Genomic DNA, 17486 nt, shown 5'->3' with positions numbered 1-17486 from the left:
TTCCAGTCTTCATCACTCACTTGTTCCAGTCTTCATCACTCACTTGTTCCAGTCTTCATCATTCACTTGTTCCAGTCTTCATCATTCACTTGTTCCAGTCTTCATCACTCACTTGTTCCAGTCTTCATCACTCACTTGTTCCAGTCTTCATCATTCACTTGTTCCACTCTTCATCATTCACTTGTTCCAGTCTTCATCACTCACTTGTTCCAGTCTTCATCACTCACTTGTTCCAGTCTTCATCACTCACTTGTTCCAGTCTTCATCATTCACTTGTTCCAGTCTTCATCACTCACTTGTTCCAGTCTTCATCACTCACTTGTTCCAGTCTTCATCATTCACTTGTTCCAGTCTTCATCACTCACTTGTTCCAGTCTTCATCATTCACTTGTTCCAGTCTTCATCATTCACTTGTTCCAGTCTTCATCATTCACTTGTTCCAGTCTTCATCACTCACTTGTTCCAGTCTTCATCATTCACTTGTTCCAGTCTTCATCATTCACTTGTTCCAGTCTTCATCATTCACTTGTTCCAGTCTTCATCATTCACTTGTTCCAGTCTTCATCATTCACTTGTTCCAGTCTTCATCATTCACTTGTTCCAGTCTTCATCATTCACTTGTTCCAGTCTTCATCATTCACTTGTTCCAGTCTTCATCATTCACTTGTTCCAGTCTTCATCACTCACTTGTTCCAGTCTTCATCACTCACTTGTTCCAGTCTTCATCATTCACTTGTTCCAGTCTTCATCATTCACTTGTTCCAGTCTTCATCACTCACTTGTTCCAGTCTTCATCACTCACTTGTTCCAGTCTTCATCACTCACTTGTTCCAGTCTTCATCATTCACTTGTTCCAGTCTTCATCACTCACTTGTTCCAGTCTTCATCACTCACTTGTTCCAGTCTTCATCACTCACTTGTTCCAGTCTTCATCACTCACTTGTTCCAGTCTTCATCACTCACTTGTTCCAGTCTTCATCACTCACTTGTTCCAGTCTTCATCACTCACTTGTTCCAGTCTTCCATTGCTGTTGTACTTTACAACTACTTCTTGACATCTCAACCAGTGTTGTCCTCTGGTGGTTCTGTCTGTACATCTCTCAAACATCTCCTCACTGTCTGCGTCATCAAGCTTAGCTGAAAACTTGAAGGTTGTGATCGGGTCAACCTTTATCCTTCTGTCTTCTGTGATGGACAGATCTAAGGCTTCTATATTTCCTCTGCACGAGAGAGAGAGAGAGAGAGAGAGAGAGAGAGAGAGAGAGAGAGAGAGAGAGAGAGAGAGAGAGAGAGGAATATAGAATATAGACTATTTCAAATTAATGAAAAGGTCTGTTGTATCTCTATCCATATATATATATATATATATATATATATATATATATATATATATATATATATATATATATATATATATATATATATAAGCTACTCAGGTGGTTGCGTAGAACATGTAATATACGCAGTTCTATTCTTCTTGATGAAACTTATTGGAATTCTTTTGTGTGTACTGGTGCGTGTGTTGCTACCACTAGCGCCTTCATTTCCCTGGCCAGGACGCAGGATTACGCTGGTGAATAGCGCTGATACAAGACGCACCTTTGTGTCTGGCAAAATATCTCGTGTATGACTGGAGCTGGATTGATAATGGTGATGCGTCATGAACTTTACGAGAACAGCTTTCAACATGATTCTGGCTGGAGAGCATCATGAAGACGTACGTGGCCAGCAGGATGGACCCATGGCTTGGTTAGTGTCTGTCTGAGTGGCGTGGTCGTGTGTCACTTTGCCTGTTCGTCTGTGTGAACACATTGATCGATAATACAAGAGTCGGAAGCTTTTGTCCCACCAGTGAGACTGAGGCTAACGTGACCAAATGGACCGACAACCTTAACAAGAAAAACATCAGGATCAAGGTCACAGGTTCGTGGTCTGATGGAGGTGACCCAACAGGTTTGTGTGTCATCTGACACAATAGTAACCTGTCGTGGATGGAAGCCTGGGACTGCTGATTGGTTGGCCAGATTGTTGCCAGTTGAAACCAGTGAATTGCTCTCCCAAAACATTTAGTTTTATTTCCGTCTTCATCAAAATTTTTATGGGTAATTCCATGAGAGGCTATTGAGTGGTGAACAATGGAAGTAACATTTTTCCTTATTGACTGTGAGTGTGGGCAGACACTAGCCACGATTATTATCAGAAACATGTACTAATATTTACACTTACCTGAACTGTTATATGTGCTCTGTGTTTGATAATGTTTAGCCTGGAGTAGACCCAGGCAAGACCAACCACACAAACAGAAAATTCTTTTGGAAAATATGTGAATTTACTTTACACCGAGGATATGGCAATTCGGGTCATGAGGGCAGTGCATGATTTGTTGGCTGCGTCAGGTGGGGCCTTGGTTCCCTGTCCACCTGGTTGTGCACACCGCATTTCGCCAGAAACTTATCAACACAATCAACTCTCGTATACCGCTGTCATGACGTAGGTCTGAGAGCAGTCTCGGGCATCCAGTGATCATGACCACAACAACAAGTGGTAATCATACACGTCTTTATCTTCAAACGTAGATAACAATGTGAACAATCTTACCCTCAGGACGGTGGCCGTACGGCTCCTACCTGGTCGACCACAACTCCGGGGCCTGGCCGGTCGTCCTCTGCTTTGAGCCTTGGTTCAGCATAACATCACAATAATATTGTAATAACGATAAGAAGAAAAAGAATCATGAACTGCAATATTAGGAGATGCAGTTTGTAAAACATATAAGTAAAATAGAAAAATAAGTTCGGTTCTGTTTTCAAGAAAATTGAACTTGAGGAAACACTTGCTGTAGGAAGACATGGACTGCGACTGAGGGATATCCTCGAACTGTGGCATGACAGATCGAGACAGTGTGCCACTTATCTCGAACCAATATTTTTCCTCGGATAAAAATCCATCTGGACTTCACAACATTTGTACAATGGACGAGACCTACCCTTATGTTCAGGAACATTTTTTGAAATGTAACAAGAAATGTTTCACGTAACACAAACACTCAAACATTTATATTTTCTACGAGATATTATTGTAAACGATCTATATTCCCGTTACAAAATTTACACCAACAAAACACTTTTACCTTTTACCGACCATAGAAATTGATAACAACAAATCAACAACCAAAACTCGATGCAACAACCTTTCCAACCGTTGATCACGGCAGGTAAACACAGACTCACTTACTACGTTGGAAGCAATTGCACTATTTCTACTGCAGAATAATACTGCAAGAAAAAATAAAACTGAATGATAATGTAGCCATAGGACTGACTCAAGATGCCGCGTATATAACAATGGAGACATTCAGTGAACAAGACCTCCCAGGTCAGGGGTGGGTACCTTGCCCATGTGTGTTATCGTGTCTGGTGCAGCAGTCGTCATCAAGGGGACCTGCTGCTACGACTCGAAATGAAAGAAAACATTTAAGAGAGTAACTCCACCTCTACCCCCCTCCTCTACCTTCCACTTCTACCCCCCTCCTCTACCTTCCACTTCTACCCTCCTCCTCTACCTTCCACTTCTACCCTCCTCCTCTACCTTCCACTTCTACCCTCCTCCTCTACCTTCCTCCTCCGAGGCAGTCATCACATGTGACCTCCTCTGAAGCTGGGTTGGAATTTTCGTGCGTCGGGCCATCTAATTCACTTTATAAGTTTGTGTAAGTAACATTGTTTAGATCTGTCTGTTGACTTTAGAAGAATGATGATGACTGTATCTTGTTTATGATCTTAACACTGTTGTGTTGTGTGTCAGGTGCGTACTGCCCCCGCACCTTCGATGGTTGGTCTTGCTGGAACGACACGCCGGCCGGCACCAGGGCCTTCGTCCAGTGTCCAGACTTCATCACTGGCTTCGACCCCCACCGTGAGTATGCCATGTGTCCCACCCCCGCATGTGTCCTACTGTGTCCTCTACCTGTGTCCCGCCATTTGTGTCACTTTCTTTTAAGTTTACTATATGTGTCCCCTCCATCCGTGTCACCTCCATCTGTGTCCCCTCCATCCGTGTCCCCTACAGCCTTGTCCTCTGTAGCTGTGTCCCTCCCAGCCGTGTCCCCTAAAGCTGTGTGCCCTCCAGACATGTCCCCTCTAGCCGTGTCATATTGTCATATGACACTTCCTACCGTGTCATATTGTCATATGACACCTCTTGCTGTGTCAGGACTACTCTCAGCATACGTCTCCTGGTCACGTAGTTGCATGAGATTCAGAGCCACGTCAGAGTGACCCGGGTTCGAAGCCTGTCTTCCTGGGTTCGAGATCCATCATTATTTTGCTATATATCTTGATGTTGTTCCTCAGCAGTATGCAAGGTCATGCCAGAGCTTTATGGCAGCCACTGAGCCTTCTGACTCACGGTGGTGGAAAACATTTTGCTTCACACACCAGTAACTCCCTTATTATGCTAATGTATTGATTTGCATATATATTGTTGTGTTTACCTTGTTGCCTGGGTAATGGAGGCCCTCACTCTATGTAGAGTTTCTCTTACTTTATTACTCTTTTCTTGCTGACCACACCTACTCGCGTCTCTCTGTATTTTCCTCCATCTGTGATATGTTACTATTTGCTGCTGAAGATGTGTTGAATTACACGAATGCACTGAAGCAAATTTTCCTGCCTTGGTTTTCCCTCGTGGTCCACAAGTTTATATATATATATGTATATATATATATATATATATATATATATATATATATATATATATATATATATATATATATATATATATATGGATGTTAATGTGCTGAGAGGTGCAACTGGAGGGATGTCTGATCATTATCTTGTGGAGGCGAAGGTGAAGATTTGTATGGGTTTTCAGAAAAGAAGAGTGAATGTTGGGGTGAAGAGGGTGGTGAGAGTAAGTGAGCTTGGGAAGGAGACCTGTGTGAGGAAGTACCAGGAGAGACTGAGTACAGAATGGAAAAAGGTGAGAACAATGGAAGTAAGGGGAGTGGGGGAGGAATGGGATGTATTTAGGGAATCAGTGATGGATTGCGCAAAAGATGCTTGTGGCATGAGAAGAGTGGGAGGTGGGTTGATTAGAAAGGGTAGTGAGTGGTGGGATGAAGAAGTAAGAGTATTAGTGAAAGAGAAGAGAGAGGCATTTGGACGATTTTTGCAGGGAAAAAATGCAATTGAGTGGGAGATGTATAAAAGAAAGAGACAGGAGGTCAAGAGAAAGGTGCAAGACGTGAAAAAAGGGCAAATGAGAGTTGGGGTGAGAGAGTATCATTAAATTTTAGGGAGAATAAAAAGATGTTCTGGAAGGAGGTAAATAAAGTGCGTAAGACAAGGGAGCAAATGGGAACTTCAGTGAAGGGCACAAATGGGGAGGTGATAACAAGTAGTGGTGATGTGAGAAGGAGATGGAGTGAGTATTTTGAAGGTTTGTTGAATGTGTTTGATGATAGAGTGGCAGATATAGGGTGTTTTGGTCGAGGTGGTGTGCAAAGTGAGAGGGTTAGGGAAAATGATTTGGTAAACAGAGAAGGGGTAGTGAAAGCTTTGCTGAAGATGAAAGCCGGCAAGGCAGCAGGTTTGGATGGTATTGCAGTGGAATTTATCAAAAAAGGGGTGACTGTATTGTTGACTGGTTGGTAAGGTTATTTAATGTATGTATGACTCATGGTGAGGATTGGCGGAATGCGTGCATAGTGCCATTGTACAAAGGCAAAGGGGATAAGAATGAGTGCTCAAATTACAGAGGTATAAGTTTGTTGAGTATTCCTGGTAAATTATATGGGAGGGTATTGATTGAGAGGGTGAAGGCATGTACAGAGCATCAGATTGGGGAAGAGCAGTGTGGTTTCAGAAGTGGTAGAGGATGTGTAGATCAGGTGTTTGCTTTGAAGAATGTATGTGAGAAATACTTAGAAAAGCAAATGGATTTGTATGTAGCATTTATGGATCTGGAGAAGGCATATGATAGAGTTGATAGAGATGCTCTGTGGAAGGTATTAAGAATATATGGTGTGGGAGGAAAGTTGTTAGAAGCAGTGAAAAGTTTTTATCGAGGATGTAAGGCATGTGTACGTGTAGGAAGAGAGGAAAGTGATTGGTTCTCAGTGAATGTAGGTTTACGGCAGGGGTGTGTGATGTCTCCATGGTTGTTTAATTTGTTTATGGATGGGGTTGTTAGGGAGGTAAATGCAAGAGCTTTGGAAAGAGGGGCAAGTATGAAGTCTGTTGGGGATGAGAGAGCTTGGGAAGTGAGTCAGTTGTTGTTCGCTGATGATACAGCGCTGGTGGCTGATTCATGTGAGAAACTGCAGAAGCTGGTGACTGAGTTTGGTAAAGTGTGTGGAAGAAGAAGGTTAAGAGTAAATGTGAATAAGAGCAAGGTTATTAGGTACAGTAGGGTTGAGGGTCAAGTCAATTGGGAGGTGAGTTTGAATGGAGAAAAACTGGAGGAAGTGAAGTGTTTTAGATATCTGGGAGTGGATCTGGCAGCGGATGGAACCATGGAAGCGGAAGTGGATCATAGGGTGGGGGAGGGGGCGAAAATTCTGGGGGCCTTGAAGAATGTGTGGAAGTCGAGAACATTATCTCGGAAAGCAAAAATGGGTATGTTTGAAGGAATAGTGGTTCCAACAATGTTGTATGGTTGCGAGGCGTGGGCTATGGATAGAGTTGTGCGCAGGAGGATGGATGTGCTGGAAATGAGATGTTTGAGGACAATGTGTGGTGTGAGGTGGTTTGATCGAGTGAGTAACGTAAGGGTAAGAGAGATGTGTGGAAATAAAAAGAGCGTGGTTGAGAGAGCGGAGGAGGGTGTTTTGAAGTGGTTTGGGCACATGGAGAGAATGAGTGAGGAAAGATTGACCAAGAGGATATATGTGTCGGAGGTGGAGGGAACGAGGAGAAGAGGGAGACCAAATTGGAGGTGGAAAGATGGAGTGAAAAAGATTTTGTGTGATCGGGGCCTGAACATGCAGGAGGGTGAAAGGAGGGCAAGGAATAGAGTGAATTGGATCGATGTGGCATACCGGGGTTGACGTGCTGTCAGTGGATTGAATCAAGGCATATATATATATATATATATATATATATATATATATATATATATATATATATATATATATATATATATATATATGTATATATATATATATATATATATCAAAGTGCACAAATTTTACCCTGAGATATAGAAGTAGCTGTATCGGTAAAAGATTCCCTGGAAAAACTGGCCATAATATTATCTTTGCATAATTAATTAGATCAGCCAAAATTAGTTTGGTTATAAATGGCTTGAAAATTAGATGACGTAAATGTCGTGATTAATTAATGACTGAATTTTGGGTATAAATACCGTGGGAAAATCTTCGTCTCTTCCGACGATTTAAATGTAATGATTGTATGTTAAGGGTCGTTAAACATGAAGGTGGTTATTGAGTTTCACTTCAGATTCCACAAGTTACTGGTGCACTTACTGTGTGTGTGTGTGTGGGTGGGGGGGTTATAAAGGTAATGTATGGAAGTGGTTAAGTCAGGAGGAACATATGGATGGTTGGGGGACGTGTCAAGGTCAAAGCCGGTTCCACACCACACATAGACACTCCCTCACCTGACTGTCTGATGACTGGGGTAATATACAGCGATGACTGATTGTGTTAACATGTAGAGATGACTGATGACTGGGGAAGCATACAGAGATGATTGATGACTGGTAACATGTAGAGATGACCAGGGTGACATATGACTGGGATAATACAGATGACTGATAGCTCGGGCAACGTGATGGGAAGGCAGTAAGTGTATACATCTTGATGTTAACTACTGTAGGAGAAGGAGGGACCTTTCCTAGGATCCTACAGGATGGTTGTTGTCCTGGTCATCTTCAGGAGGGATCCTGCAGGATAGTGGTAGTCATTATGAGGTTGATCATATCATTACGATGAAACACTTCAGCCACGTAAGGTGTCGTGAGCTGAGTTCTGTTTGTTACAGTTTCCGTCATCTTACTTGTAATATAGTAGTAAGTGGCGATTCAGGCCAGACCTGTGACCTCATCCACCTGGGGTTACATGCACGTGAGTGTGACCTCGGGCGGGTCTGCCCTCCCCTTGAGTGGCTCAGTTGTAACTTGGAAAAGATAGATTTAAACGTGGCTCTGTAGTGGCTGCACCTCCTTCATCGGCAGTTCATAAACATTAACCTGATAAACATAGTTCGTCCGCAGTTTTTCTTTCCTTCAGCAAAGGTAAAGTGATCTGACTTGAGCAAAAGCCATAAAAAATGTTGCTGTGTCAGTCGAGCCAAGTTGGAACTAGTTCAGTGAACGCAATATGCAAACATTATGTTGTAGGACAGGAAACTCAAACAGCGAATCTCTCAGCAAAGCAGAATCAACCCTGCTTAATACATACCAAATAACTGCACAGCAATACACCCTGACGAATGTCAGCACAAGTCTATGTATACATCTGTCGTTCTGTCTCCGATTTTCCTTCAGTATAATGACTTAATACATCATGTGTGACATTAGAGGCAGCTTGGCGCTTCCAGTCTGACCAGAACATTGCTGTAGGACAGGCAACCCTCACGACAACTGCAGTGTGTGTGTGTGTGTGTGTGTGTGTGTGTGTGTGTGTGTGTGTGTGTGTGTGTGTGCAGAAACGTAGGAATGTTTGTGAGGCGGCTCTGGTCTGATCCCTCCTGCTCCTCCCCACACATTCCTTGCCTGACACGTCCTGTAATTACGTCGTAATGCCACATGAGGCGACCCAGTTTACGGTCATCTTCGTTATGGGTAAAGTCATGATGTGTGGGGGAAGAAGGGGGGGGGGGGGCGGCAGTGGACCAGACGAGACCTTGACGTCATCATCATCTTGTATAAGACAAGTGTTGGTCACCTGACATCGCCAGGTTTGGCCTGACATCGCCAGGTGACCAACACTCGGTGTCCACTCATTACCTGATGAAGTAAATTTGGCTCGTCGTCTTGTGGGTGAAGATATGAGCAGTACGAGTTGTCCTCAGATATTGCAGTCATCGCTTTACTGTGAGGCTGGCGAGGACACTGTCAAGTGGTAACACCTCTCTGTTGTGCACACTTCCAGGTGGGGAAGTCCTGTGGCTTGCTGACCTGATGTTGTTTATATTACAGTGATGTCATTCTTCCCAAGTTGTGACACTAAGCAAGACTCAACTTTGCCGTACATAAAGTGTCCTGACTGCTCCAGTCTTGGGTCAGCAGTGGATTAATTAGTCTGTTGTTGACGGCCTTACTTTATTACTTAAGTTTATCATCATTTGCATATTCCAATTAACTTTAGCTAAGCGTTAGAAGCCTCCAGATGATGTGTCACACTATAACCAGCCTCTTATCTTGGCACAAGTCTCTCTCTCTCTCTCTCTCTCTCTCTCTCTCTCTCTCTCTATATATATATATATATATATATATATATATATATATATATATATATATATATATATATATAACAGATTATCTCCAGATCTGGAGGTCAGTCATTACATGTTTTCAAATCTTAGATATAATTACGACCACCGATGTGGTGTCCAGTGTTGGTTGTGGCCCATAGTATTGTGGTGCCCTGGGAGCCGGCCCCAGCCCTCACCCCCACCTGGGAGCCGGCCCCAGCCCTCACCCCCACCTGGGAGCCGGCCCCAGCCCTCACCCCCACCTAGGAGCCGGCCCCAGCCCTCACCACCACCTGGGAGCCGGCCCCAGCCCTCACCCTCACCTGGGAGCCGGCCCCAGCCCTCACCCCCACCTGGGAGCCGGCCCCAGCCCTCACCACCACCTGGGAGCCGGCCCCAGCCCTCGGCCCCACCTGGGAGCCAGTCCCAGCCCTCGGCCCCACCTGGGAGCCAGTCCCAGCCCTCGGCCCCACCTGGGAGCCGGCCCCAGCCCTCACCCCCACCTGGGAGCCGGCCCCAGCCCTCACCCCACCTGGGAGTCAGCCCCAGCCCTCAGCCCCACCTGGGAGTCAGCCCCAGCCCTCACCCCCACCTGGGAGTCAGCCCCAGCCCTCAGCCCCACCTGGGAGCCGGCCCCAGCCCTCAGCCCCACCTGGGAGTCAGCCCCAGCCCTCAGCCCCACCTGGGAGTCAGCCCCAGCCCTCAGCCCCACCTGGGAGTCAGCCCCAGCCCTCAGCCCCACCTGGGAGTCAGCCCCAGCCCTCAGCCCCACCTGGGAGTCAGCCCCAGCCCTACCTCCCGTCACAGTGAAATATTCGTCCAACATAATTACCATAATCCACCTCACAGGACGTCAGGTAATGAGCGGGTAACCCGTGGACACATTACCTCACCTCACGAACCGCCAGGGTTTGGCTTTACCCCGAGGCCTGTGTGTTGTACCCAACCTTCACAGGCCTCCTTCTTCATGTAACCCCCCCCCCTCCTCATCACACACACACACACACACACACACACAGTCACCAACCTGCAGGTTATATGGTCAGACCGGGTTGGGTTGTTGTTCACCGTGTGAGGAGAGTGTGAGGGACACCGTGTGAGGAGAGTGTGAGGGACACCGTGTGAGGAGAGTGTGAGGGACACCGTGTGAGGAGAGTGTGAGGGACACCGTGTGGGGAGAGTGTGAGGGACACCGTGTGAGGAGAGTGTGAGGGACACCGTGTGAGGAGAGTGTGAGGGACACCGTGTGAGGAGAGTGTGAGGGACACCGTGTGAGGAGAGAGTGAGGGACACCGTGTGAGGAGAGTGTGAGGGACACCGTGTGAGGAGAGTGTGAGGGACACCGTGTGGGGAGAGTGGGTGGGTGGTACTTACTGTGCTCTGAGCATACGCTCGTTGTCTGTCTTGGACAATCGCATGTTTACCAAATTGAGTCCTTGCTTCGTCTCTTCGTTGTATATCAACTGAGTGTTATATTTCTCTCTTGTGTCTCCCCTGATGATGTGATTATTACACGAAAGTGCACTTGGGAACTTATCGTCTTTCATTTTCCCCGTGGACTGATAGGAATACATACATACATACATACATACATACATACATACATACATACATACGTGCGTGCGTGCGCCTGTGAGAGGCTGCTCCCTCTGAGGTTATCCTTGAAGAACTCAGTGGATTTCCTGCCAAAGGTCAACACAGGAGGCGGGTAAGGTAGTAAACATAGCCTGGATGATCCATATAATATAACAAACATAAACTGAAGGCTACGCGTAACATAGCAATCATGGCCTGGACGCTTAATGTAACACAGTGGGCATAACCTGGTTACCTTAACATAGCAAACATAGCCTGGACGCTGCTTATAATAAACGTCACTTAGACGCTGCACGTAACATAGCCAGAATATCACAGGTAACATGGCCAGGAACCTGGATGTAGGATCAGATGGTGTTGTTTATGGATTATCATGCTGGAGGATATGTAGCCACCATTCATAACACACATTACCTATTCATTACGATTACTAGATAACCCGCATTACATCATCTTGTCCCGCAGTATTACAACTCTGCAATATCGTCGAAGATTCACACGTCAGAAGTGAAGATTCCAACATTCTTGGTCGTCTATCATGAATATTTAACAAAGTCCAACTGTTTGAGACTTTGTCAGGGAATTAATGTGATCACAGATGTGTCATTATGCAGACGATCATCTAATGTTTATGTATATAGCGACGAAGTTGTTCATTAAGGTGTTTAACTGCCGAAGTTTAATGTCTTTAATTAACACGTCATTATTCTTGACGGTGGGGCAGCCCAGTGGGATACGACCTTCTTCATAAGGTTGGAGGATGATGGTAGATTATCTTAGTATCCCAGAAATACAACTCTCTCTCTCTCTCTCTCTCTCTCTCTCTCTATATATATATATATATATATATATATATATATATATATATATATATATATATATATATATATATATATTATATATATATATATATATATATATATATATATATATATATATATATATATATATATATATATATTTTCTTCTTTCAAATTGTTCGCCATTTCCCGCATTAGCGAGGTAGCGTTAAGAACAGAGGACTGGGCCTTTGAGGGAATACCCTCACCTGGCCCAATTCTCTGTTCCTTCTTTTGGAAAATTAAAAAAAAAAAAACGAGAGGGGAGGATTTCCAGCCCCCCGCTCCCTCCCCTTTTAGTCGCCTTTTACGACACGCAGGGAATACGTGGGAAGTATTCTTTGTCCCCTATCCCCAGGGAAAAAATATATATATTTTTTTTTTTTTTTTGCTTTGTCGCTGTCTCCCGCGTTTGCGAGGTAGCGCAAGGAAACAGACGAAAGAAATGGCCCACCCCCCTCCCCCCCCATACACATGTATATACATACGTCCACACATGCAAATATACATACCGACACAGCTTTCCATGGTTTACCCCAGACGCTTCACATGCCCTGATTCAATCCACTGACAGCACGTCAACCCCGGTATACCACATCGCTCCAATTCACTCTATTCCTTGCCCTCCTTTCACCCTCCTGCATGTTCAGGCCCCGATCACACAAAATCTTTTTCACTCCATCTTTCCACCTCCAATTTGGTCTCCCTCTTCTCCTCGTTCCCTCCACCTCCGACACATATATCCTCTTGGTCAATCTTTCCTCACTCATTCTCTCCATGTGCCCAAACCATTTCAAAACACCCTCTTCTGCTCTCTCAACCACGCTCTTTTTATTTCCACACATCTCTCTTACCCTTACGTTACTTACTCGATCAAACCACCTCACACCACACATTGTCCTCAAACATCTCATTTCCAGCACATCCATCCTCCTGCGCACCACTCTATCCATAGCCCACGCCTCGCAACCATACAACATTGTTGGAACCACTATTCCTTCAAACATACCCATTTTTGCTTTCCGAGATAATGTTCTCGACTTCCATACATTCTTCAAGGCTCCCAGAATTTTCGCCCCCTCCCCCATCCTATGATCCACTTCCGCTTCCATGGTTCCATCCGCTGCCAGATCCACTCCCAGATATCTAAAACACTTTACTTCCTCCAGTTTTTCTCCATTCAAACTCACCTCCCAATTGACTTGACCCTCAACCCTACTGTACCTAATAACCTTGCTCTTATTCACATATATTCACATATATATATATATATATATATATATATATATATATATATATATATATATATATATATATATATATATATACATATGGGTCATGGGAGGTACTGGTGGATCATGGGAGGTAATGGTGGATCATGGGAGGTACTGGTGGATCATGGGAGGTACTGGTGGGTCATGGGAGGTACTGGTGGATCATGGGAGGTACTGGTGGATCATGGGAGGTACTGGTGGATCATGGGAGGTACTGGTAGGTCATGGGAGGTACTGGTGGGTCATGGGAGGTACTGGTGGATCATGGGAGGTGCTGGTGGGTCATGGGAGGTACTGGTGGGTCATGGGAGGTACTGGTGGGTCATGGGAGGTACTGGTGGATCATGGGAGGTACTGGTGGATCATGGGAGGTGCTGGTGGGTCATGGGAGGTACTGGTGGGTCATGGGAGATACTGGTGGATCATGGGAGGTGCTGGTGGGTCATGGGAGGTACTGGTGGATCATGGGAGGTACTGGTGGGTCATGGGAGGTACTGGTGGGTCATGGGAGGTACTGGTGGGTCATGGGAGGTACTGGTGGGTCATGGGAGGTACTGGTGGATCATGGGAGGTACTGGTGGGTCATGGGAGGTACTGGTGGATCATGGGAGGTACTGGTGGGTCATGGGAGGTACTGGTGGGTCATGGGAGGTACTGGTGGATCATGGGAGGTACTGGTGGATCATGGGAGGTGCTGGTGGATCATGGGAGGTACTGGTGGGTCATGGAAGGTGCTGGTAGGTCATGGAAGGTGCTGGTAGGTCATGGGAGGTACTGGTGGATCATGGGAGGTACTGGTGGGTCATGGGAGGTACTGGTGGGTCATGGGAGGTACTGGTGGATCATGGGAGGCACTGGTGGATCATGGGAGGTACTGGTGGGTCATGGGAGGTACTGGTGGGTCATGGGAGGTACTGGTGGATCATGGGAGGTACTGGTGGGTCATGGGAGGTACTGGTGGGTCATGGGAGGTACTGGTGGATCATGGGAGGTGCTGGTGGATCATGGGAGGTGCTGGTGGATCATGGGAGGTACTGGTGGATCATGGGAGGTACTGGTGGATCATGGGAGGTACTGGTGGGTCATGGGAGGTACTGGTGGGTCATGGGAGGTACTGGTGGATCATGGGAGGTACTGGTGGGTCATGGGAGGTACTGGTGGGTCATGGGAGGTACTGGTGGATCATGGGAGGTACTGGTGGATCATGGGAGGTGCTGGTGGGTCATGATATCCCATCAGGATCGGGAGGAGGACGTCCACGACAGCCAGAGACACAAGGCTCACTCCCTCACACCCTCCGTCCTCCTCTCTATCCCTCCCTCCTCCTCCCTCTACAATACTCTACTGGTCTTCCTCCTCTTCATACATTTATTCATCAGTTCACATATCTATTCATTTCTACTTATAGCACATGTTTCCTGTGCATTTCATTTTCCAGTCACCACGCACTGTGGCAATCTGGTCAGTTTAAACAGTCTCTCGTCCTACCCATCATGGACAGTCAGTACAAACAGGTACGGGTACAAGGCTCATGACAGTCAGATAGTAAAGAATGTAACATTACCCATCATGACTGTGTATGACCCACCAGTCACCCAGAGCGGGAACCGACATGTGTGGTGGGGGTGTTTAGTGATGCATGACGGTAGCAGGGGGGTTGTGTGGTGACTCAGGGGTCACTGTGGTGTACTGTGATGGTGATGTAAGTTGGGGTGTTGTGCTGTACAGGTGGATCTTGTTGTGTCAGTCATGTTCGTCCCTCTCATGTTATCATTCGTCCATCGCACCGATTCGTTATATATATTTTCACTCGGATGCAAATCTTCGTAACCACTAACAAAACAGGATCATTTCTAACGATTCAAAAAAAGAATAAATGTGGGAGGCATTTCATCTGATAGGTTATGGTGAGAGAGAGAGAGAGAGAGAGAGAGAGAGAGAGAGAGAGAGAGAGAGAGAGAGAGAGAGAGAGAGAGAGACAGACAGACAGACAGACAGACAGAGAGGTAACCTAGCCAGTTGAGCCGTCCTCACTATACCGGCCAGACCCGTGCCTGACGTGCGTCTCGAGAGGCAGTTATGTGACGTATGATGAGTTGGGAGGCCTTGTGTCCCCATCCCCTGGGGCGGTTAATTGGGGGACCCTGTGGAACCTGGCCGTGGGGCGGCTGGTGGGGAGAACCATCTCACTGAATGAGTCACCCAGATCTGTAGTACTTGACCCCAGGTCAGGCCTCTGTCAACGTTCCTTGCCCAGGGTCACCTCTAGTGAGGGCCATTTCTTCACCTCACGCAGGGGCTCTTCAAAGCCCAAGGGTCAACCTCTGACCCTACTGTACACCCAGGTCCACCTTTACGGTCCCTCAGGATCTTTGAAATTGTTCCATCAGCAAACCTTTTAAATGGTGTTCCTGATCCCATCAGGGAGGACGGGCATGTTGGAGCGGACGCCTCACTCACAGGGACATCCCCCCAGGCCCGCTCAGCCAAACGTATTCAGTTATACAAATGTTTCCGTATACAACACGAGTGACCTGAGAACTCATCTGATTGACCTCACAAGATCAACTCGAAAAGGCGACGTAAACAAGGAAGTTGATATGAATCTTCAAAATTAAAATGAAAACGACGAACATTTCCGAATTACTGGTCGCCGGTGTGGAGGGCACGACAGGGTATGGATGGTGCTGGTGTGTTACGAGCACACGGGCAGGACACCATTCTCCCAGTACCGCTGGGCGAACATTTCTCGTATGTTCTCGTGTATTTCTGCGATGCTCGAGTACACGGAGAACGTCTTCCACTACGTCTTGTGTAGTCCACAATAGACTCGTCACTGAAATTCTTCTCCAGCACAGATGTCCCGTCTTGCCACCTCTGCAACCTTGTTGTTGGTTGATTTCGTGACTAACAACCTGCTTAAAATGAATTTAAGTAAAGCAAAAATTAAGCGAGTCACTTGCTCCCTTTCATTGATCATGACTTGTGAGGTTCAGGGGAACCCGTCACCCTCATCAGAACTACGGTACCTTGTTGGTTGATGTTGTTTTCCCTGGTTAGTTACTTCTTCATGTGACGGGTAATGCCCTTCATCCACTGAACCAACAGAGAGGGAGAACTGTCAACATCTGGCTCACTCTGGACCACGAAGAGGGAGAACTGTCAACATCTGGCTCACTCTGGACCACGAAGAGGGAGAACTGTCAACATCTGGCTCACTCTGGACCACGAAGCTGTCCTACGTCTGGCCATGCTGAACTTGGGCTTACCTCACAGAGGCTTGATCATCTGACCTGAGTTATGATAAGATATAAAACTGAACTCATGACTTGCTGGGTCAGGTACACTCATGATGAGGCAACCGTCACAAGAGTCAGCAGGTTTTACTCAAGCTGAGGTGAGGAAGAAACTGGGAACTGGAACATGGAAACCTGGAGACGAGAATAATGACGAAGTAGAAACAATAATCATATTACATCCTTCAATGTCCTCCCTGCCTGCAACAATGCTGGATTACAGTTCTTATTCCGAGCAATTCCTTCAAACTCTAGACGAAGGAGTTGCGCAAGAGCCCCATTACTGGACTCTCCAGACTGTGGAAGTTCCCGCTACGTCCATTAACATTATCCAGGACTCTTGTTCTGCTCGCTCGTAATGGTCAATGATTTCACGCATCTCTTACCCTAGGAAGTCAGTGCTCTGTATTTGTGCTGAAGATGGCACAAAAGTGCTCCGTCACGCCGCTCTCAACCACGTCACGCCGCTCTCAACCACGTCACGTTGCTCTCAACCACGTCACGCCGCTCTTAACCACGTCACGCTGCTCTAACCACGTCACGGTGTTATCAGCTCCACAAAAGCTGAGAGAACTTTGATCTTGAAACATCATACTGAACATGAAAGTTTTGCCGCAGAAATGTTTTCGTTACGGTGATAGACGAGATTTGCTTCTTGATATTCATTTTATATCTTCTTCCACAAATTCTCGCTAAAGATATATGAAATTACATTCCAAAACAAACTGGTTTGAGCTTGATATGTTTGTACATCATTCCAGGAAGAGGAATTTATCTTACATTAAAGAGTTTCAGCAGGATTATCTCAGTTCCTCACAAACCTCCTCTTTACTGAGGGAATTTCAACGCAAATCGCCAACATTTGCGGCAAGTGAGGTAGCGAGGCACCACACAGACGCACGCCCTACTGGACGCGCGTGCCTCCTGCACGGTAAACCCTGTATACCCGACTGGTCTACCTCCCACTGATGCACGGGAGCGGTACACAGGTGGTGGTGGTGGTGGTAACCTAACTCAGTGGTTGAGCTACATTGACCCAGTCGT

At 46.2% G+C, this 17486-nt stretch overlaps 1 protein-coding gene across 1 annotated transcript in view; it reads left to right on the top strand.

Moving 5' to 3' along the window:
• Positions 1-17486, top strand: part of LOC139764000 (calcitonin gene-related peptide type 1 receptor-like) — a 167102-nt gene that overhangs the window by 105106 nt on the left and 44510 nt on the right. Inside the window, exon 3 of the mRNA XM_071690472.1 lies at positions 3805-3915. Within this exon, the coding sequence (XP_071546573.1) occupies positions 3805-3915 (111 nt within the window). The remainder of the gene's footprint in view (positions 1-3804; positions 3916-17486) is intronic.

The sequence above is a fragment of the Panulirus ornatus genome, chromosome 48, assembly GCF_036320965.1.
Source record: "Panulirus ornatus isolate Po-2019 chromosome 48, ASM3632096v1, whole genome shotgun sequence".
NCBI lineage: Eukaryota > Metazoa > Arthropoda > Malacostraca > Decapoda > Palinuridae > Panulirus > Panulirus ornatus.
Note: the sequence above shows the minus strand (reverse complement) of the source record. Positions and strands in the feature narration are given on the sequence as shown.